The sequence below is a fragment of the Oncorhynchus keta genome, chromosome 15 (assembly GCF_023373465.1).
Source record: "Oncorhynchus keta strain PuntledgeMale-10-30-2019 chromosome 15, Oket_V2, whole genome shotgun sequence".
NCBI classification, from domain to species: Eukaryota; Metazoa; Chordata; class Actinopteri; order Salmoniformes; family Salmonidae; genus Oncorhynchus; species Oncorhynchus keta.
The window spans coordinates 16,120,470-16,143,478 of NC_068435.1; the positions used below are offsets into that span (position 1 = coordinate 16,120,470).

At 43.0% G+C, this 23,009-nt stretch overlaps 3 protein-coding genes and 1 long non-coding RNA gene across 7 annotated transcripts in view; 2 read left to right on the forward strand and 2 right to left on the reverse strand.

Moving 5' to 3' along the window:
- Positions 1 to 3,688: 3,688 nt before the first annotated feature.
- Positions 3,689 to 9,696, forward strand: LOC118372490 (ras-related protein Rab-11B-like). Its single transcript, XM_035758412.2, has 5 exons — positions 3,689 to 4,382; positions 6,068 to 6,263; positions 8,373 to 8,566; positions 9,200 to 9,280; positions 9,409 to 9,696. Exons 1-5 carry the CDS (start codon positions 4,343 to 4,345, stop codon positions 9,549 to 9,551), a joined length of 654 nt encoding a protein of 217 aa, XP_035614305.1. The 5' UTR covers positions 3,689 to 4,342; the 3' UTR covers positions 9,552 to 9,696.
- LOC118372489 (E3 ubiquitin-protein ligase MARCHF2-like) lies at positions 4,405 to 12,988 on the reverse strand. Of its 2 annotated transcripts, none has more exons than XM_035758411.2 (5): positions 12,700 to 12,988; positions 11,907 to 12,142; positions 11,413 to 11,608; positions 11,076 to 11,285; positions 4,405 to 5,128 (listed from the first exon to the last, which is right to left on the reverse strand). In XM_035758411.2, the coding sequence occupies exons 2-5, from the start codon at positions 12,083 to 12,085 to the stop codon at positions 5,120 to 5,122; spliced, it is 594 nt and encodes a 197-aa protein (XP_035614304.1). In that variant the 5' UTR covers positions 12,086 to 12,142; positions 12,700 to 12,988; the 3' UTR covers positions 4,405 to 5,119. The 2 variants fall into 2 exon arrangements, with proteins under 2 accessions (XP_035614304.1, XP_035614303.1); XM_035758410.2 differs by lacking the exon at positions 4,405 to 5,128 and adding an exon at positions 9,894 to 10,644 and having other exon boundaries at positions 12,700 to 12,986.
- Positions 6,273 to 7,258, reverse strand: LOC127907612 (uncharacterized). Of its 2 annotated transcripts, none has more exons than XR_008065149.1 (4): positions 7,200 to 7,258; positions 7,120 to 7,162; positions 7,023 to 7,076; positions 6,273 to 6,823 (listed from the first exon to the last, which is right to left on the reverse strand). It is a non-coding gene; the product is annotated as an uncharacterized LOC127907612 (long non-coding RNA). The 2 variants fall into 2 exon arrangements; XR_008065148.1 differs by having other exon boundaries at positions 6,273 to 6,810; positions 7,010 to 7,076.
- A 995-nt stretch (positions 12,989 to 13,983) lies between the features above and the next one.
- LOC118372492 (solute carrier family 25 member 36-A) overlaps positions 13,984 to 23,009 on the forward strand; it is a 59,687-nt gene continuing 50,661 nt past the window's right edge. The window contains exon 1 of one of the 2 annotated variants that reach the window (XM_035758413.2): positions 13,984 to 14,179. In XM_035758413.2, the coding sequence (XP_035614306.2) occupies positions 14,130 to 14,179 (50 nt within the window). In that variant the 5' untranslated portion in view covers positions 13,984 to 14,129. Of the gene's footprint in view, positions 14,180 to 18,142; positions 18,164 to 23,009 lie in introns of those variants that run through there. The other variant, XM_052463495.1, reaches the window with a different exon arrangement.

Sequence of the window (23,009 nt, forward strand, 5' to 3'; positions counted from 1 at the left end):
GGATTCCAGTGGAGTTTCCCATCTCCTTAAAAGTGTCTCTGATGGAGCACGTGCGACTCCGCTGCTGCTGACCTCCTGACGGATCCAATGGGTGGAGACTAACTTGAGGAGGTGAGTGTGTGTCCTGCTGTCAAGTGCCTTCCCTAGCATCAGTAAGGAAGGTCTGCAACCTGGTCTCTGAGCATTTCGTATTTCTGTATGATATGTTACGTTTTGTATTAATCTGTGGATGTCCATCATCCATTTCGTATGATACGTTACAAATTGCAATTTGTACAATATGTTATGAATTTGCCAAATATTCAATGTTTTTTATTTATTTTACCAGGTAAGTTAACTGAGAACACATTTACAGCAACATAATGGGGAATAGTTACAGGGGAGAGAAGGGATGAATGAGACCATTGTAAACTGGGGATGATTAGGTGGCCATGATGGTATGAAGGCCAGATTGGGAATTTAGCCAGGACACCAGGGTTAATTAACACCACTACTCTTAAGATAAGTGCCATGGGATCTTTAGTGACCACAGAGAGCCAGGACACCTGTTTAAGGTCTCATCCGAAAGACTGCACCCTACACAGGGCAATGTCCCCAATCACTGCCCTGGGGGCGGCAGGGTAGCCTAGTGGTTAGAGCGTTGGACTAGTAACTGGACGGTTGCAAGTTCAAATCCCCTAGCTGACAGGGTACAAATCTGTCGTTCTGCTCATTCTGCCCCTGAACAGGCAGTTAACCCACTGTTCCTAGGCTGTCATTGAAAGTAAGAATTTGTTCTTAACTGACTTGCCTAGTAAAATAAAAAAAACTGCCCTGGGGCATTGGGATATTTTTTTTCGGCCAAATGAAAGGGTTCCTCCTACTGGCCCTCCAACACCACTTCCAGCAGCATCTGGTCTCCCATCCAGGGACTGACCAAGACCAATCCAGTTTAGCAAGCCAGCCGTGGGATGCAGGGTGGTATGCTGTGGTATGTTACGAATTTGCAAAATGTATTATGTCTGAATTCCAATTTGTTGTGGCTAACGTTAGCTAGCTCTAGGGGTTAGGAGTTAGGTTAAAGGGTTAAGGTTAGGGGAAGGGTTAGCTAACATAGTTACAAAGTAGCTAAAAAGTAGTAAATAGTTGCAAAGTAGTTGCAAAATGCTAAAGTTGTCTGTGATGAGATTCAAACACACAAGCTTTGGGTTGCTAATGATTATATCAGCGGGAGGACGGGTTTAGGGTAATTAAATATTGTGTGGCTGAAGGGTGGGTTGGTGGCAGGCAGGTTGAAAATCCATGAATGGATCATTCTTGGGCAATTTATATAGGATACATTGAGGTTTCTCTTTCATTATTTTAGGCTATCTGGTATTAGTGCATAAGCCTAAACTTTAGGGTTTAACTGTACGCACGCCAAAAAGCCGACAAAGCCAATCTCCAAATAATGCTTTGGGAATCTGCAAAAAAATCCACGGAGGCAAAAAGGACATTGTCAAAGTTAAATTCTAAAAGGCTAAAGCTGTGAAAGGAGAGTTGAAAATAAAGGTGAGCAAGTGCCAGAAAAGTAAAGTTTGGGAAAGATTTGGGGAAGTGGTAAAAGGGGATAATAGCAGTGTTATGTGTGGTATTTGTGAGGCAATATACAAATTCGACAGTCACAAAACAGGACATCAAATAAGCCTACGGCAGGTCAAGGGAACTGTAGCTTGCTGTTTAGATGGGTTAAATGGAATCTGAAATCTGGACACTGGCTGTAGGTCTATAACCTTTCACACAGCCTTAACAATAACTCCTGCAGAATTAAGCATTTCTTATAGTAAAATTATTTACCAAATGTAGGCAAAATTTGGACTTGGGAACAGGAGTGGAGAAATATGATTTATTTCTTTCTGCATCTTGAGAGAATGCAATGCTCAGTTAGATACAATATGTAAAGGTATTGTCTTCATCATAAATGCTGATAGTAGGCTTTTTCAACCACATAAAATATGCATCGAAGCCTAACTGAAATCCTATCAGAAACACATTGCATTGTTTTCATAACTTTCTTTTTCCTTACAACCGGTCAAACTGATGTAATTTGGACATAATTTGCACAGAAAATCTTTCCCTTTGTTTGTGCGTTATTGTATTTTCTCCCCGGTCCCTAAACGTCTTTGCTCGTCGAAAGATGACAGAAAATGTAATCAATGTCAACTAGACTGAAGATTCATTCTATCGATCTATTACATTATTCTGTTGAGCAAATGTTTATTTAGTCTTCTAGGGCAACGTATGATGACAAAAGAGAAAGTTGACAAACAAATAGCCTACCAAAATGTCGGAAATTATGAGAAGAAACATATCTCTGTCAAAAATCGTTCTGTCATATTTGACTGTAGCCTAAAGCGCATTTTATATATTCGCGGGTTAGGGTTGGTTGCGGGCCTCAGATTTGCACTTTATCACATATAGTCTGCCGGTTGTGCATGGCGTATGAGTTATGAGTTATTTAGAGACAGTTTGCGGTGTTCTGTGAAGGGCAGTAGTACACAGGTTGTACGAGATCTTACGTTTCTTGTTTTGCAATTTCTCGCATGGAATAGCCTTCATTTGTCAGAACAACGAGTTTCAGAAGAAACTCTGGTCTTTGTTTCTGGCCATTTTGATCCTGTAATCAGAACCCACAAAAGCTGATACTCCAGATACTCAACTAGTCTAAAGAAGCCCAGTTGTATTGCTTCTTTAATCAGAACAACAGTTTCCAGGTGTGCTAACATAATTACAAAAAGGCTTTCTAATGATCAATTGGCCTTTTAAAAATGATAAACTTGGATTAGCTAACACAACTTGCCATTGGAACACAGTAGTGATGGTTGCTGATAATGGGCCTCTGTACGCCTATGTAGATATTCCATAAACAAAATCAGCCGTTTCCAGCTACAATAGTCATTTACAACATTAACAATGTCTACACTGTATTTCTAATCAATTTGATGTTATTTTAATGAACACAAAATTGCTTTTCTTTCAAAAACAAGGACATTTCTAAGTGACCCCAAACTTTTGAACAGTAGTGTATATATTAAAATACAAAAAAAAGTAATAGGAAGCACAAATAAAACATGACAAATCACCCAGAAAAACCATTACAGTCTTCCACAAATAAATCCCCAATCAATAGTTTAAATTGCCCGAACGGCACTAGGACATCAAGATTAAATGTATTTAGAATGCTCGGCGGAGACCGTAGGAACCTCAAGAGTTAACCAATCCTGTCAGATTTACCTCGCTCGGCGGAGACCGTAGGAACCTCAAGAGTTAACCAATCCTGTCAGATTTACCTCGCTCGGCGGAGACCGTAGGAACCTCAAGAGTTAACCAATCCTGTCAGATTTACCTCGCTCGGCGGAGACCGTAGGAACCTCAAGAGTTAACCAATCCTGTCAGATTTACCTCGCTCGGCGGAGACCGTAGGAACATCAAGAGTTAACCAATCCTGTGAACGGGTTAGACAACTGAGGTGTCTATACTTCAACAGCACAGTTAGATAAAATGGGAGTTTGTGAAGTAGCTCGTTGTAAACAAAAAGGGAGTAATGAAGAGATCTACAGGTCATTAGCGAAGTCCAGCCTACCTTTTGATACAGGATGCAGTGATGAGTATCAAAATTATCCCCTGTTACAAAACCAAGGACACTATGGTAAACTGAGTCCAAAGGTGTAAGAGTAGTAGCAGCTGCACTTTGATAAATAATATCACCATAATCAAGAAGAATGAAAATGTATCCACTTACTACTGTAAGTCGCTCTGGATAACAGCGTCTGCTAAATGATTAAAATGTAAATGTAAAAAGGTCGACTGAATGACATAATAGTCGTTCAAGACCTCAACTCTCAACCTGACTTTCTCTTGATTGCCAATATCAACTTGATGAGGAGAGACTATACCTGAATATGATTAGTATGCAATTAATATTGATTTGTTTTAGAGTGATGTAAATATTGATCAACCATATGCACAAGGGCCCACTGCTAATTTAGGACATGAACTACAAGGATGAAGAGTTGTGTGATAAACAAACTGAGCATCTAACACTCTTTCTCAATGGCCCTCAGCAGGGATAGGTTGTGCTGTTTGTTTCCTATTAGTATGACAGCCAGCAGCGCCACCGTGTGGAAGGTATGGAAACAGGGACTCCTCCCCAGTGCAGAGTTCTGAGATCTCTCTTCCTGCGGTCAGCCTTGTTTGACAGACAACATTGGCGCATTGTTTCACACATTTATAAAGACAATTATCCCGTACATACCGATAATTCAGAGGCATACAATTTTGCACATTCTTTTCGGGAACAAGGGCTGGAGAGGCATCGTCTAGAATGGGGAACAGAGACGATGAATACGATTTCTTGTTCAAAGGTAAATTTTGATGACTGCATTCGCCCGTTCATAGGACCTTCAATAATTCTATCATTGTTGCGTTCTGTCCTATGACAAATCAGACATCAGTGTGAACGAATAATAACAAATAGTCTGGATAAATGTTTTAGAAATAAACATTGTATGCGTCTCTTTGGTGGAAAACGTTTGCTACTATGGCTACATAAATGCTGTCATTGTAACACTGTAACAACGCCCACAGCTATATTTTTAGGTAAGGTGCAACACCCTATCTGCGGTTGCTTCTTTGACTTTATCAACACTGATGAAACCATAAAAGAGGAACTGTTTATCAATAGGTTACTGACAAGAATGATGTTTTCCAATTTATGGTTAAAAGAGCTATATTAAGTTTCATTTTTTATTGTGAATTGTAGCCTCCCATATCCCATAGATATATTATTTCATGTTTTATTTAATGTGGGACTATTGATTATACAAATGTTGAATTCATGTAGATTTTTGATAGAACTAGTGAAAGGAAATGTAAAACTTGGCAATGTAGACCCGTGTCCAAGGACCATATAACACTGTGACTACTATGTTCAATCTCAAGAAATCCCCCTTTGATCTATTCTAGAATGTCATCCTTTGATTTCCATTGAGCTCGCCAGCGACACCCTGTATAGAGGTCTATTTATGAAGTGATACAGAGTATCTTCTGTGGAGTAGACATCAGCCGATAAAGGGTTCTCCTCTTCCTCCCTCACCATCATTTAGAAACCCTGTTGAAACAGGAAAGCCAAACTGTCGATTTAGGTTTGACGGAGCATGTTATCAGCTTCCTGCAGCAGCAGTGATGCCACAGGGACAAGGTTCAGCTGTATTTACTGTACTGTGAGAATACGAAAGGGCTCCACCTCGACAGCCCCGTTGTGACTGCCAGGCCTACTCCTGTCACCTCAATGTTTTACTGTCGGCTAAATACAGTAGAATAGGCCGTTTGTCAGCCTGTTATTGTAGTAAAAGTAATAATAATAATATTATTAATAGTAAAATTGTATCATTGAGTTCAGTGTTTCTCAGCAGTGCTCTTAAGGGGCCCAACTTTGTACATGCTAGAATTTCACTCAAAATGAGCATCAATTAGACACCAACTACTTTGTCTCCTTGGTTAAGGGGTAGCCAATTAAACAAAAGACCCATAAGCTCTGAGAAATATTTACAGAAGTATATAAAGACATATACCACTTCAAATAGGTCGATTTCAGCCATCCACTTATTCAAGTGGCGGCAGGTAGCCTAGTGGTTAGAGCGTTGGACTAGTAACCGAAGGGTTGCAAGATCAATCCCCGAGCTGACAAGGTAAAAATCTGTCATCCTGCCCCTGAATAAGGCGGTCAACCCACTGTTCCTAGGCCGTCATTAGAAATAAGAATTTGTTCTTAACTGACTTGCCTAGTTAAATAATGGTCAAATAAATAACAAATATTGTCAATGGATGTGATTGGAAATGACAACCCGCATTATGTAACAGTTGTAGGTGGGAGGGCCAAGTCACATAATGATGAGGAATGCAGGCATTGAGCCAAGGTCTAACCCAGGATCCTGGATCCTAGTACATCTATGACATACTTGTTGACTAGGCTAGCTCGTCTGACAGTTCGGCTGTAAGCATTTCTGTCTTTCTCATTCTCTCCATCTCTTTCTGTCTCATTATCAAGTTGTGCTAATTGGGGACTCTGGTGTCGGGAAGAGTAACTTGCTCTCTCGGTTCACACGGAATGAGTTCAACCTTGAGAGTAAGAGCACCATCGGGGTGGAGTTTGCCACCCGCAGCATCCAGGTGGATGGGAAGACGATAAAGGCCCAGATATGGGACACGGCTGGACAGGAACGTTACAGAGCCATCACCTCCGCGTAAGTCGGGTGGGATTCCTCATGGCTGCCTATTGAAAAGTAAATGATTGTCAACAAGGATAACAGAAAACAATAATCTAGTGGCCTCAGATCTTAGTCCCAGAGAGGTACATTGGTGACTCAACTAATTAATGAACTGCTCATTTCCTTGTTGACTAAAATCAGGTGTTTTAGTGCTGGGTTGAAGTGTGGAATATAAACCTACACATCCTATAGCAGGTTAGCGTTTTCGTCATGAATCTTGTTCTGGAAGTAGCTCTCCAGAGTGGTCACTAGCTGGTACAGCCACTAAGTCATACAATCTGATTTGAAACTTAACCCTAACCTCACTGCTAAACCTAATGCCTAACCCTTAACCACACTGCTAACCCTAATGCCTAACCCTTAACCACACTGCTAACCCTAATGCCTAACCCTAACCTCACTGCTAAACCTAATGCCTAACCCTTAACCACACTGCTAACCCTAATGCCTAACCCTAACCTCACTGCTAAACCTAATGCCTAACCCTTAACCTCACTGCTAAACCTAATGCCTAACCTTTAACCTCACTGCTAACCCTAATGCCTAACCCTAACCACACTGCTAACCCTAATGCCTAACCCTAACCTCACTGCTAACCCTAATGCCTAACCCTTAACCTCACTGCTAACCCTAATGCCTAACCCCAACCACACTGCCTAACCCCTAACCTCACTGCTAAACCTAATGCCTAACCAACCTCACTGCTAAACCTAATGCCTAACCTCACTGCTAAACCTAATGCCTAACCTAACCACACTGCTAACCCTAATGCCTAACCTCACTGCTAACCTCACTGCTAACCCTAATGCCTAACCCTAACCACACTGCTAACCCTAATGCCTAACCTAACCACACTGCTAACCCTAATGCCTAACCTAACCCACTGCCTAACCTTGGCCTAATGCCCCTAACCCTAACCACACTGCTAACCCCAATGCCTAACCTAACCTCACTGCTAAACCTAATGCCTAACCACACTGCTAAAACCACACTCTAATGCCTAACCCTTAACCACACTGCTAACCCTAATGCCTAACCACACTGAAACCCTAATGCCTAACCCTAACCTCACTGCTAAACCTAATGCCTAACCCTAACCTCACTGCTAAACCTAATGCCTAACCTTTAACCTCACTGCTAACCTTAATGTCTAACCTAACCACACTGCTAACCCTAATGCCTAACCTCACTGCTAACCCTAATGCCTAACCTTGGCCTCACTGCTAACCCTAACCACACTGCTAACCCCAATGCCTAACCTAACCTCACTGCTAAACCTAATGCCTAACCTTAACCTCACTGCTAACCCCAATGCCTAACCCTAAACTCACCGCTAAACCTAATGCCTAACCCCAATGCCTAACCCTAACCTCACTGCTAACCCTAATGCCTAACCTTAACCCCCTTTTTTCTCCCCAATTTCGTGGTATCCAATTGTTGTAGTAGCTACTATCTTGTCTCATCGCTACAACTCCCGTACGGGCTCAGGAGAGACGAAGGTTGAAAGTCATGCGTCCTCCGATACACAACCCAACCAGTACTGCTTAACACAGCGTGCATCCAACCCGGAAGCCAGCCGCACCAATGTGTCGGAGGGTACACCGTGCACCTGGCAACCTTGGTTAGCGCGCTCTACGCCCGGCCCGCCACAGGAGTCGCTGGTGCGCGATGAGACAAGGACATCCCTACCGACCAAGCCCTCCCTAACCCGGACGACGCTAGGCCAATTGTGCGTCGCCCCACGGACCTCCCGTTCGCGGCCGGTTACGACAGAGCCTGGGCTCGAACCCAGAGACTCTGATGGCACAGCTGGCGCTGCAGTACAGCGCCCTTAACCACTGCGCCACCCGGGAGGCCCAATATAGCCAATTTTGACTTTGCAGCTGACCAATCTATCGGAAATCACTCCATAATGCCGCCAGGGCAAGAATCATGACAATAAATATATCTCTCCAGGATCAGGTTTGGCGAGCACTAGCCAATCACGAGCCTCATCACCAATCAGAGTGTCTGACTTGGAGCCTCACTGGAGCCCCAGACATTGTCTGTTGGTGCATTGAGATTGATAAGCAGTCTTTCCTACAGCTATTACAGAGGGGCAGTGGGTGCTCTCCTAGTATATGACATCGCCAAGCACCTGACCTATGAAAACGTGGAGCGCTGGTTGAAGGAACTGAGGGATCATGCAGACAACAACATCGTCATCATGCTGGTGGGCAACAAGAGCGACCTGCGCCACCTCAGGGCCGTGCCCATGGATGAGGCCCGGGCTTTTGCAGGTACTCTGGTCTTTCGGCATGGGGAACATGGCCTGGTCCCAGATTTATTTGTGCTGTCTTGCCAACTCCTATGGTCATTGCCATGACAATGACCATAGGAGTTGGCAAGACAGCACAAACTAATAAAGGACCAGGCTAAGGGGTACATAATCTTGGAACAGCCTTCTTGTCTTAATTAAGTGATCCTAAGGGAACACTGATTTTGAAGAGATGGAAAGGAGGACAGTAAAATGAGAGCAACTGCACATAGTTGCTTTCACCTATCTGGAGCTTTTATATCAGTGATCATCACAAGGGAATGGGAGGAGGGTATTGTATTGGGACAGTATTGCTATATTTAGCAGCCTAAATGTGTAATGCAAATGGTATTGAGGCAGCTTTAATGTGAAATGTGGCAGCAGGTAGCCCAGCAGTTAAGAGCGTTGGGCCAGTAACTGAAAGGTTGCTGGTTCGAATCCCCTAGGTGACTGGGTGAAAAACCTGTCTGTGCCCTTGATCAAGACACTTAACCCTAATTGGTTCTGGAAAACAGCGTCTGCTAAATCACTAAAATGTAAAGAGGTGTTTCTTTCCTCCCAGGAACCGTTTAATAATGATTGTGTGACTCACTTTCCCCTTTCTCTAAACCTGCAGAGAAGAACACTCTATCCTTTATTGAAACTTCAGCCTTAGATTCAACAAATGTAGAGGAAGCTTTCAAGAATATCCTTACAGGTACAGTATAACAGCAAAAGGACTGTCTGGAAAGCCAATTGCTTTGACATAGTGAAGATGAAGTAAACTAGAAAATCCTCTTTTTAAGTATTGAGATGCAGTACAACAGTCTAGTCTACTCTCCACAGAAATCTATCGCATCGTATCGCAGAAGCAGATCGCTGAGCGGTCCGCCCATGACGAGTCCCCTGGAAACAATGTGGTGGACATAAGTGTTCCGCCCACCACGGACCAGAAAGGGAACAAACTGCAGTGCTGTCAGAACCTGTAACCCATGATGACGCTTACCTTCCCCTTTCTGTCATCTCAATGTTGTGGCGCAAACATTCTTCATTTTGTGTAATATACTTTTGTTTTTGATAGCTTGTCAACTCACATTATATTAATGCCATAAAATAAAATTTTACAATATTACAGTAGTTGAGTGGATCTCTCGTTACTTGTATGCTCCTACATTCTGGACCACTTGCAAGGAGTGTAGTCCCTTACATGCCCACTAGACAGTGGTATGTTTGGTGCAGTCATCTGCATCAAGTGATCATTACTGATCTAATACTCCTGTATCAGTAACTCAGAGATTCAGCACACATGCATTCCAGATGTGCCGACTGCAAAGACCAAGAGTCCCTTATGATTTATTGCACAATGACCCAGCTTACTCAAGGGAGTGCAACATAAAATGTTAGCATACATTGACTGACACTCCAAAGCCCACTCCAAAACATTGCACCTTGTTCCCTCTCTCTCCCTCTCTCTCCCTCTCTCTCCTCTCCAACTTCCCTCCAACGGGCAAAGAGTTAACAACAGAAAACATCATATTTAGACTTGGTTGTTCACGTGGTCATTGTTCTGAGAGAGTAAATTCATAGGGCTATTGGATGCCAGTTTTCCAAAAAAACAGCTAAATACATTGAGGGGGATGGGGGCGGTGTAGTAGTATGTTTCAGATATACTGTATTAACATGCTGCATCAGTTACATCCTGCTACATTAACTGTGTCCTTCCATTTGTGTCCTGATTTTCCAGGCCAGTGTTCATAATCCAGCGATGACATCAGTGACACGAGTCCAACACGTCCCAAAACCACTGGTTATAGTTCATATCTGGGCTCAAGTGTTTCAAATAGAGATTATGGAGAAATAATCCCCAGAATGGTCCACAAGTGCAGAAGTTCAAGATATATTACACTTTAAGTGAGACCACAGTGCTCATACGATGGTCTCGTCAGTCATTTTCTTGGTCGACTTGGTCGGGACGCAATGTTGGGTAGAGTGAGCTCCTTTAATTTCAGGCATCAGCAGGCGCACTTTCTGATTGGTCCTCCTCCACTCTGAGTATAACTGACAGTGATAGCGGAACGATACCTGAGGTGCACGGAGACAGACGTCAACAAAACTAGCTGACGGTTTCATATGCACTGCAGATTCATTAAATATACCGTTGCTATCGCAGGCACACAAAATACAAAGTTAGACAGATTGCATGACAAATTTGGATTTGGTCTGCATTTGATGATTGTGTAACTATTGTAAGCTACAACAAACAATTCTTGTTGCAGACAAAAAAGATTTGTTGGCACATTACTTGTCTCCCCTGAATATAAAATGGGAAGGGCACAAAATACCATAGACAAGAAAACAAAACAAATGATGCGCCACAAATGTCTAATTTGTCTCACAATTGTAATAATAGTGATTGTAAAGCACACATTTACACTGCAAAAATATACTGTCAATTAAGGTGGAGTAAAGTAATCCATGGTAATGGTGATAAGGGGTGTGTGTGTGTTAGTTACCAGTGTCCAGAGGACGTAGATGGTAAAGAGAGCAATGGTGAGGGCGATGAGGCCCACAGCCTCCAGCCGGCTGTTGAGGGTCAGGTGGTCCTGGGCTCCCCTCAGACACAGCCAGCCAGATATGGCCGCCAGTGGCGTGATGAGCATGAAGCAGGCCATGTCGCACAGAAGCGTGCGCTTCTCACTGCGCGGGCCTGGGTCCCGCAACCACTGGGAGGATGCAAGGAAAGATTCATTATTAATATGCTAATTATTCTGTCATTACTATGGTGATGGAGGACTTAAACAGGATTACCCATCAACCTGTCACTCACTCACACACACACTGCCATTTTACCTGTGTGAGGGGCTGGGGTCGCCGTTCGACGGTGAACTCGGTGTGGCAGAGCTCACAGTAGCTGGTGTTGGAGGAGGACAGCCACTTCTCCAGGCAGCTCTTGTGCACCTTACCCAGGGTCCCTGTGCAACTGCAAGGGGAGAGCAGCATCTCACCACCGGCCCCCTCGTGGCAGATCCGACACATGCCTTCATTACTAGACAAATAGGGGAAGAAATAGTGCCTGGTGACCACTCGTTTCAAAACAAATGACACATTAAATGCACTATAAACAAAAGACATTATTTTCATCAATATACAAAAAGAAAAAAAATCATATATGCTGAATCTGAAAATGAGTATGTTGCCCTTTCCTATAAGCTTTGAGATCTATTTGTCCATCGGTTATCTCCATTCAAGGAATTGTTTATTTATCAGATCGAAGCCAAGGGTCACATTCCCAGTCATCCATATTTACAAAGAAAGATAAGAACCCTCTCGAAGAACCTCCTTACCTCTGTGAGCCCATAGCCTTGACAACAGTGGAGAGTGGGCGGCCATCTTTGGCCGTAACCTTAGCGACGTACTGGGCCTGGCCGGCATCTGGCTCCTCTACCTCCTTGGGCAGGTCGGCAGCGCTGCCTGAGTAGTCACACAGGGATCCAGGCAGGTGGCAGCAGCCTGGTGTAGTCATGGCGCCCTGGTGTGGGTGACACACCTCTCCTCCCACTGCTGTGGGCAACTGTTTGGACTGAGTGACAATGTAAGAATGTAATATTGTTACAAGTTACTTGTGATGGTTCATGACATGTGAGCTGATCAGTCCATAGAAATAGAATCCATATTATATTGATCATCCTTTTATCATGACAAAAACCTTTGGCAAAGGCTTTGCTGACAATGTCAAAACAGGATTTGACACGGGGAACTATGTAATAAAGAGGATTCGAATAAAAGGCCAGGTGCATACTTCATTTTGACAAGCTTATGTGGTGGTGCTCAACATGTCATCAACATCAAAGATAAAACTGACTGTCAGCAACTATAGACAAAGCTCGGCTCCAGTGAATCAATAAATGACCAACAGACACAGCCAGACAGGATAAATGGTTGGCTGTCTAGTTACTGTAGCTAACTAACTACGTTACTGTTAAGCATTCATGTTCACATCCTCTCTACGTTAACGTTAGCTAGCTACGACATTTCCACTAGTTAACAAGCTATCTAAATACATCAATACAATGCAATGAAAAGTTCTGCATGATGAACAGTTATCTAGATAGCGTTTCTAAACAAGGGATAACGTACCGTCGACACCAGCTCCCCCTGGCCTTAGCTAGCTATTTGGCTAGCTAGAGACATTGACATTTAGACAGAAAACGATGCTTTGGGAGGAATACAATATATGATAGCAAGTCGTGTATCTGATGCATTGGCTGGAAAAATGTATTCGTTCGTAACCATCTCCCCGTCTTCTTGCAGAAACGGTGTATTATTCACGGATTTATGACAGTCAGCTGACTTGCTCGCACCTCTCTCAGCTGTGCAGTGACTGTATCGTTATGGTCACGTGATCACCGTGTCTGGTGACGCATCATTTTTACCACCATACAAGGGTAGCATGATTATTCATTTGGTACCAATTATTATACAAATTAGGCTAATATGTGAACACCCTGAAGTGGCAGTAGCCACTATCTTAAGACACTATTGGCAAGAGAAAACAATGCAAGACAAGATGGTATACAAAAAGTGATATATATATATATATAGCCGCTAGGTGACACCACTATTGTCAAATATTTAATATCTCAGTTTTATATTTGGACATTGTAGGAATACTGCTACTTGTCTATGAGGTTCCTAGGTTGAGATTCATACGTTGAAGCAGAAAAGGTTTGATTTATACTTTTACTTTTAATACTCAATTACATTTACTTTTGATGCTTAAGTATATTTAAAACCAAATACTTTTAGACTTTTACTCAAGTAGTATTTTACTGGGTGACTTTTACTTTTACTTGGGTAACTTTCTATTAAGGTATCTATACTTTTACTCAAGTATGACAATTGGGTACTTTTTCCACCACTGTCTACCAGATAGCCTCCTTGAGGAATCTTCAGGAAGAGATGAACAGACTGCTGGACATGGACACTTTGGATTGTCTCTCGAGAACAATTCGCTTTGAACGCAGCCTAATTCAGGAGAGGAGTGGAAGCGCAAAGATATATTGCAGTGGTGTACGCACGGCCACCCCCTTCAAAACCAGAAGTATTTTGTTTTTTTACCCATCCTGAGACATGCCTATGCTTTTCTCATTCTTAAATTTAATTTGAAATGTGAAAGTTGAAAACAAGTCCTAGGTTTATATAAGTTATCTGAATAAACGAAATTGTGTTGTCTAGTGTAGATCCCTTACATCTATTGACGCAACACGGGGCTGAAAAGAAGGTGGAGGTCAAGGTGCTCTATATCGACTTCGCTTCATTCACTCTGAACCGGATTTCCTTCTCCAGTACTCTTCAGGAGAACGACAGGGTGTTGGACATGGACAAGGTGAATTGTCGCTCCCTGTTTTTACATTTTTATTTTATTTAACTCCGCAAGTCAGTTAAGAACAAATTCTTATTTACAATGACGGCCTACACTGGCCAAACTCTAACGACGCTGGGCCAATTGTGCACCGGCCTAATGTCGAGGACAATTCACCTTGAAACCAGACCAATTCCCGAGAGGAATGGAAGCGCAAAGACTTATTGCAGTAGTGTACGGTCGCCAGTCAAGATTGTAAGTTAATTTGATTACGTTATTCATTCCATTCTTGAAAACAGGCCCTAAACAGACATTCATGCGTTTTATCGCCTTTGTGTAAAATATGACTATTATTCTCAGATTTGTAATGAGATTTTAGCTTTAAAACTTGTTTAGTTGCAAAGCGGTATATATCCAATGTTTAACAAATACATACACCATATAAGTGTAGCATACCCAGCTGAATGGTCACCTCTCATACTGATGGTTCATGAGTTTAATGCGGTACCATTTCCATACACACCGTTAGAGCTGGAGAGTAACATACCAAAATGCTCTTACAATATGAACAATACAGTCCACAAACAATACTTGTGTACGCAACTTTACATGAGCGTGATTCATACAACAAATGCATCCATATGCGTGAGAATTTCTACCCAAATAGTTGATTACATGCTAATGTGGCGCAAGTATACAAATATCCGTTCAGTACACGTTCAAAAGAATTAGAAAGATTTCTGAAACAAGACCAATATTGAAACACAGTAAATGCATTGTTCTCTTTCCAACTAGATGCTAAGATTGACGTTGTTTCTTGGACGCTTGAACAACGTTAAGTTATTTTCCTTTTTCTCTCGCGCCCGTTGCCCATATACCATTTGTGCGGAAAACAGATGGCAAAAAACCTGCTGTCAACAAATGTCACACTAAACTGTCAAATATACAGTGACGACTGAAAGCTTGTACAAAGTAAATAAACGCCTGAAATTAAGAAAATTGGTGCAAATTGTAAGGGGAGATTTTTACCACCCTCCCAGTTTTGTGACTGTATTATATTACTGATTAATATGGCTTTTTGGAATGAAACTATTTGTATGTTCCCAACAATGTTCTTCATAGTCTTTTGCATATTCCTTATCTCCACTGAGGCACATGATCAGTTTGCACACAGCTCAGGCAAAAAAGTGAGCCTCCGAATCCTGATTGACTCTCCGGAGGAGCTTTTTGGTATCACTCAGGATGTGGTATATACACAGATGTCCAGGATAGAGTGATTGAAGTGCTGCAGGACATCTACTTGGCGGCTTAGCAGCTAGAGCAACAGCTATTCCAGAGTGTCTCTGACAGGCAAGCTAGAGCCATTGTAAAGGCGGTAGTGCAGCAGATCAATGCCGCCCTGTCCAGGGCTCTCCAACAAACCCAATTACTTGCTATAGTGGGATCTGCAAAGATGGGCTGGCAGCGGTTGTCACAGATCCCTCCGGAACTTTCATTATGCACACCTGCCCCCTATTCCCACTGATTAGTACTTGTATAAGTGTGCCCTTTGTAACAATAATGGACCACCCAATGGAAACTAATGTGCGTGTGAGTGAGTACCTGTGCTGTGTGTTTTGGGGTGTCGTACCCTTGTGGATTGCGCAGATGATTACAGGTCTCGTCCCTTGTGTTAATCATTGTGCGCGTGTTATTTATTCTAGGTACTCCTCACTCTTTTGTTTGGGTTTCAACCCTGTGTTTTTGTTACGTGTCTGTTTGATCTTCGTTCCCGTGCCTTTACATGTCACGCTGTAATTTGGAACTATTACGCATTCCTGCGTCTGTCTTCGGATCCTTCCTACCAACGTGACAGTGGTTGAGGGCCAAGGAGTTCCTTTGATCACCCCCTCAGCAGATGGAGACGGGGATGGCGATGAGGAAGGAAACTATATTTTGTAAAAATATAATTTGATCTGAGAAATAAAGCTAATTGATTACACCCGAATTGGCCATTTTAATTTATAGGGTTCTATAATATTCAATAATTATAGTACGTAAAATCTTGCCTGACGACTCAAACTGAATTCTTCTGCTGCTCAATGTTTGCGACCCACTTAAGTCTGAGTGCCATCGCTGAAGTCATTTGTGGTGACGTCAAAACAAAGTAATTAGCGATTGGATCATCTCTAACCAATCAGAGTATTAAAGTCAATGACAATTTTCTAAATGCTGCATACCCTCGTGTGTTCTGGCTCTGGCACAACCCATCGGTGTCTGGAACCGATCAGAACGGTTAGATTGTGTTTGCGTTCTAGAAATTGTTAGGGCAGTACTCAGATCCAGACTCATTGCGGAGAAAAAACTAACATCTGTGGGCCGTGGCATAGCATTTGGCCAGAGCAAGGAGTCTGGGTAGCCAGGCAACCAAACATCCAATTTGGACATTTTTCTAACAATGAGTAAGACATGATGAATCCAAAGACGTGTTCAAAAGCCATCCAGGGACTCCCCACACCCATGTCAATCTCACCCCAACAGTTATTGGGTTTATGTCCCATCCTACAGCCTGTTACCAGGTTCTGACCACTAGATGGTGCTATAAAAAAATGTTTTAAATCTGTTTTTTTTACCCCCCATGGTTAAAGAGTTCACCCAAATTCTAAAATTACATATTGGTTTTCTTACCCTTGAAGTCGTCTATGGACCAGAGCCCTATACTACGAATCAGGTTTGAGGAGTTAGCGAGGTGGCTCACCTTTTTAGCCAGGTATATTTTCTTTGGTAACAAATCCTTGAGAACTAACTTGCTCTGGGGCAGGCTAGCTCGGGAATAACTCAAATTTGATCCTAAATGAAGTGTCTACCACAAGTTAAGGACCAATGAAATCAAATACCCTCCCTCTTACAAAGATTGTCATCATCCCCTTTATTTCAGGAAGGCAACTGATTTAAATATTTTATTAAATGTGTTTTTGTGTAAAAAAAAAAAAGTCATGTTAAAATACCTATCACATTACATATTTAGCAATGACAGCATTTACTTTCCAAACGGTATGTTTTTCGCCCAATTGTATTTTGCTTAAGGCAAACTGACAACGCACCCAACCATAGACATATAATCCATAGATGGAAATTCCCATTCAAGTCAAGACTGACAGCCATTGCAAGCGTATCCATGAGTTTAACAGTCATATTGCCAGAGTTAGAGGTTCCAAAACCCTTCTATGGATTGTGTCTATGGCCACAATGCAACAAGCTGTTCCACAGATAAAAGAAGCGATAGGAGTGGGGGAAAAGGTGATGGTGCATTGATGAGCACTCCAAAAAATGCATTAATGACCAGTAATAAAATAAAGACGGCGCTTCTAAAAGCCTATTTCACACCATAGCCTGCTGAATTTGCAAGATAACTTTAATTTCGGGACAAATGAAAATGTGGCACTGACTCACCCGTGCATTGACATTTCAGCATGGAGTACCACAGTATGAGTCATAATACCCATAAAACCTAGCAGTCAAACAAGGAAAAGATTCCAATCGTATTCCCACCATTCATTTTCCCATAGGGGATTTTATAAACACTTAAAATAAGGGCTGCGTTTTGTGTAATCTCTTGCGTGATGTTTTGATAACCATGTAAATCTCTCTATGACAAGGTGATTTAAAAAAATCTATATAGTTGCCTGTATTCCCCCCCCCCAAAATGAAATGCTAATTAGCTGCTAATGTGGCTATCATAAAGAACTACAAATGTCACGATGATCAGGACGAGACTGCCGAATTGATTAACTAAGTGTAGTAATGAATACATTGGCTACATTTCTTTAAGATGACAATTATGTGAACTGTCTTGTGCAAGTTTTAAATTGACACACTACCTGTTAGCAAATATGTCAGCTAGAGATGATTTGGGTGCAATCAATTAGCTTAATTTCTCAGAGATAATTAAACAAAATAGTGTTAAAGGAATGCTAATCTTATCTGTTTCTGACAGAAACTATTCCCTGAAAAATGTGGGGTGGTGGGAGTTGAAATCCTCTTTCTTCTGCTTTTTGAGCTGGAAGGTGTTCATTATTTTGGGCAAGGCATTGAGATCAACTTGTACAGTAAATGTATTGGTATTTGACTGCAATCAAGCTTGTTTGACATTTTCCTTTGAATTCTCATTTCCTCACATTTAACAGAGAAAGAAAGTCAACAAAGGGGATATCGCTCCCGTTGAGACCACCAAGGATCCTGCTGATGTTGACTATAATAGTATGTATCTAATAGATGACTATCTTTGCTTTCAAAAGCCACATCCTTTGTTCACAATATTCTGCACTACTCCAACACTGAGAATGCACCATGACAAGAGCAAGATCTTGCCTCCTGTTCCTCAGAGGAAGGAGAGGCCAAATAACCAATTATTTTTAATCAGGGTATTTTTATTTTATTTTTTTATTTCACCTTTATTTAACCAGGTAGGCTAGTTGAGAACATTCTCATTTGCAACTGCGACCTGGCCAAGATAAAGCATAACAGTGTGAACAGACAACACAGAGTTACACATGGAGTAAACAATTAACAAGTCAATAACACAGTAGAGAGAAAAAAAGGGGGAGTCTATATACAATGTGTGCAAAAGGCATGAGGAGGTAGGCGAATAATCTGCAATATTATAATTAACACTTGAGTGATAAATGGTCAGATGATCATGTACAGGTAGAGATATTGGTGTGCAAAAGAGCAGAAAAGTAAATAAATAAAAACTGTGGGGATGAGGTAGGTGAAAATGGGTGGGCTATTTACCAATAGACTATGTACAGCTGCAGCGATCAGTTAGCTGCTCAGATAGCTGATGTTTGGCCTTTTAGATGGCCTTTTAGATGACCTGGAGCCAGTGGGACTGGCGACGAGTATGTAGCGAGGGCCAGCCGACTAGAGCATACAAGTCGCAGTGGTGGGTAGTATAAGGTGCTTTAGTGACAAAACGGATGGCACTGTGATAAACTGCATCCAGTTTGCTGAATAGAGTGTTGGAAGCAATTTTGTAGATGACATCGAAGTCGAGGATCTGTAGGATAGTCAGTTTTACTAGGGTAAGCTTGGCAGCGTGAGTGAAGGAGGCTTTGTTGCGGAATAGAAAGCTGACTCTTGATTTGATTTTCGATTGGAGATGTTTGACATGAGTCTGGAAGGAGAGTTTGCAGTCTAGCCAGACACCTAGGTACTTATAGGTGTCCACATATTCAAGGTCGGAACCATCCAGGGTGGTGATGCTAGTCGGGCATGCGGGTGCAGGCAGCGATCGGTTGAAAAGCATGCATTTGGTTTTACTAGCGTTTAAGAGCAGTTGGAGGCCACAGAAGGAGTGTTGTATGGCATTGAAGCTCGTTTGGGGGTTAGATAGCACAGTGTCCAATGACGGGCCGAAAGTATATAGAATGGTGTCGTCTGTGTAGAGGTGGATCAGGGAATCGCCCGCAGCAAATGCAACATCATTGATATATACAGAGAAAAGAGTCGGCCCGAGAATTGAACCCTGTGGCACCCCCATAGAGACTGCCAGAGGACCGGACAGCATGCCCTCCGATTTGACACACTGAACTCTGTCTGCAAAGTAATTGGTGAACCAGGCAAGGCAGTCATCCGAAAAACCGAGGCTACTGAGTCTGCCGATAAGAATATGGTGATTGACAGAGTCGAAAGCCTTGGCAAGGTCGATGAAGACGGCTGCACAGTACTGTCTTTTATCGATGGCGGTTATGATATCGTTTAGTACCATAAGTGTGGCTGAGGTGCACCCGTGACCGGCTCGGAAACCCGATTGCACAGCGGAGAAGGTACGGTGGGATTCGAAATGGTCAGTGACCTGTTTGTTGATTTGGCTTTCGAAGACCTTAGATAGGTAGGGCAGAATAACAGTTTGGGTCCAGGGTGTCTCCCCCTTTGAAGAGGGGGATGACTGCGGCAGCTTTCCAATCCTTGGGGATCTCAGACGATATGAAAGAGAGGTTGAACAGGCTGGTAATAGGGGTTGCGACAATGGCGGCGGATAGTTTCAGAAATAGAGGGTCCAGATTGTCAAACCCAGCTGATTTATACGGGTCCAGGTTTTGCAGCTCTTTCAGAACATCTGCTATCTGGATTTGGGTAAAGGAGAACCTGGAGAGGCTTGGGCGAGGAGCTGCGGGGGGCGGAGCTGTTGGCCGAGGTAGGAGTAGCCAGGCGGAAGGCATGGCCGGCCGTTGAGAAATGCTTGTTGAAGTTTTCGATAATCATGGATTTATCAGTGGTGACCGTGTTACCTAGCCTCAGTGCAGTGGGCAGCTGGGAGGAGGTGCTCTTGTTCTCCATGGACTTCAGTGTCCCAGAACTTTTTGGAGTTGGAGCTACAGGATGCAAACTTCTGCTTGAAGAAGCTGGCCTTAGCTTTCCTGACTGACTGCGTGTATTGGTTCCTGACTTCCCTGAACAGTTGCATATCGCGGGGACTATTCGATGCTATTGCAGTCCGCCACAGGATGTTTTTGTGCTGGTCGAGGGCAGTCAGGTCTGGAGTGAACCAAGGGCTGTATCTGTTCTTAGTTCTGCATTTTTTGAACGGAGCATGCTTATCTAAAATGGTGAGGAAGTTACTCTTAAAGAATGACCAGGCAACCTCAACTGACGGGATGAGGTCAATGTCCTTCCAGGATACCCGGGCCAGGTCGATTAGAAAGGCCTGCTCACAGAAGTGTTTTAGGGAGCGTTTGACAGTGATGAGGGGTGGTCGTTTGACTGCGGCACCGTAGCGGATACAGGCAATGAGGCAGTGGTCGCTGAGATCCTGGTTGAAGACAGCGGAGGTGTATTTGGAGGGCTAGTTGGTCAGGATGACGTCTATGAGGTTGCCCTTGCTTATAGAGTTAGGGTTGTACCTGGTGGGTTCCTTGATGATTTGTGTGAGATTGAGGGCATCGAGCTTAGATTGTAGGACTGCCGGGGTGTTAAGCATATCCCAGTTTAGGTCACCTAACAGAACAAACTCTGAAGCTAGATGGGGGGCAATCAATTCACAAATGGTGTCCAGGGCACAGCTGGGAGCTGAGGGGGATCGGTAGCAGGCGGCAACAGTGAGAGACTTATTTCTGGTATACTCTGCCATGTCTAGGCATGACAACAGCTAGCGTCAGTAGAAATGTCCTTTTGGTTATTTGGCAACACAACCAGAGGACCATCTCGTCACCTACTCCACAACGAGGAAGTAGAGGCTCAAGGCGCAGTCCTTTTTCACCGCCATAACCAATCATTTCAACTCAGTCCTACTGTTATTTGCTGTTGTCAGTCTTCTACACTGATTTGGCAACTCAGAGTATCTTCCCTCCTACTCAATGAGGGAGGAGAGACCCAAGAATGTATTCATTTGTCAACCAGTCCTTTCAACTCTTTCAAAACTGTCATTCCAAAACTCTCCTTTATCTATTAGTTTCCGTTACTAAGCTTCCGAAGATCTTTATCAACAAAACTGTAAGTGGATTTTAGGCAAATCCGGGTGAGACCACCAAGAATCCTCCTCATGCCCTTTTGATCATCCAGAGTGAGACGTAAAACACAGGTAGTTCTGTGCATGATCGGTATTTGCTACAATCTTTTTAAAACGCCACTTCCTCTTGTTCATAGTGTCTACACCACCAGAGGAGGAACTTGCCTCCTTCTCTCCAATGAGGAAGGAGATGCCCATGAAGTGTCCTTTCACTTCAATAATAAACTGCCACTTCATGCATTTATAAGTGCTTTAGCAAAATTCATAAAGTAGTCAAAGAGATGAACAAAACAAGGAAATTCATAGGTGTTCAAAGAAATCCTACATGACATTCTATGACAATTAATGAGACTCCAGCGGTCGAGTTCAAAACAGACTATGTAGGCCTTGCTGCCAAGCCTGTACATTCTATTCTAGTCTAGTCACCCCTTTGGAATCAAATATTGAGAAAGACCCTGGCAATCGGGTTCACGTGTGACACGAATGGTCTGACAAGAATATTGGCTGAGTAGAACACCACAGCAAACCTTGATGCAAGCTGACAATCTCCAATAAAGATCAACATTGTTACTGTTTAAAATGCTGTCCATAATATGTGATTCTATGTTCAATCACACATTTGGTTGTAACAGAAGATATATGTGAAGTAGCGGCCTTCACTGTAATTCAGGGTTTCCTAAACTTGGTCCTGGGGACCCCAAGGGGTGCATGTTTTGGTTTTTACCCTAGCTCTACATGGATTATTTAAAATAATTAACTAATCATCAAGCTTTGATCATTTGAACAACATTTATATAGCCCTTCTTACACCAGCTGATCTCAAAGTGCTGTACAGAAACCCAGCCTAAAACCCCCAAAATCAAGCAATGCAGGTGTAGAAGCTCGGTGGCTAGGAAAAACTCCCTAGAAAAGGCCAAAACCTAGGAAGAAACCTAGAGGAACCAGGCTATGAGGGGTGGCCAGTCCTCTTCTGGTTGTGTCGGGTGGAGATTATAACAGAACATGGCCAAGATGTTCAAATGTTCATAAATGACCAGCATGGTCAAATAATAATAATCACAGTAGTTGTCGAGGGTGCAACAGGTCAGCACCTCAGGAGTAAATGTCAGTTGGCTTTTCATAGCCGATCATTGAGAGTATCTCTACCTCTCCTGCTGTCTCTAGAGAGTTGAAAACAGCAGGTCTGGGACAGGTAGCACGTCCGGTGGACAGGTCAGGGTTCCATAGCCGCAGGCAGAACAGTTGAAACTGGAGCAGCAGCACGGCCAGGTGGACTGGGGACAGCAAGGAGTCATCATGCCAGGTACTCCTGAGGCATGATCTAAGTGCTCAGATCCTCAGAGAGAAAGAAAGAGTTAGAGACTATACTTAAATTCACACAGGACACCGGATAAGACTGGCAAAATTCTCCAGATATAACAGACTGACCCTAGCCCCCCGACACAAACTACTGAGGCATAAATACAGGACGGGTCACGAGACACTGTGGCCCCTTCCGATGATACCCCCGGACAGGGCCAAGGTTAAATTGAGTTCCTCAGTTAGGTGGTTAACTGATTTGTCCTCTGCCTACATCCTTGGGTAGGCAGAGGGAGT

Excerpts from the sequence above, each read along its gene's own strand:
- LOC118372490 (XM_035758412.2), top strand. The coding sequence starts at position 4,343 with ATGGGGAACAGAGACGATGAATACGATTTCTTGTTCAAAG. Across the intron at positions 6,264-8,372 it reads TACAGAGCCATCACCTCCGC|CTATTACAGAGGGGCAGTGG; the intron begins GTAAGTCGGGTG and ends TCTTTCCTACAG. Across the intron at positions 8,567-9,199 it reads TGAGGCCCGGGCTTTTGCAG|AGAAGAACACTCTATCCTTT; the intron begins GTACTCTGGTCT and ends CTAAACCTGCAG.
- LOC118372489 (XM_035758410.2), bottom strand. The coding sequence starts at position 12,085 with ATGACTACACCAGGCTGCTGCCACCTGCCTGGATCCCTGTGTGACTAC. Across the intron at positions 11,609-11,906 it reads AAGGCTATGGGCTCACAGAG|TAATGAAGGCATGTGTCGGA; the intron begins GTAAGGAGGTTC and ends CTATTTGTCTAG. Across the intron at positions 10,645-11,075 it reads TCTACGTCCTCTGGACACTG|GTATCGTTCCGCTATCACTG; the intron begins GTAACTAACACA and ends CGTGCACCTCAG.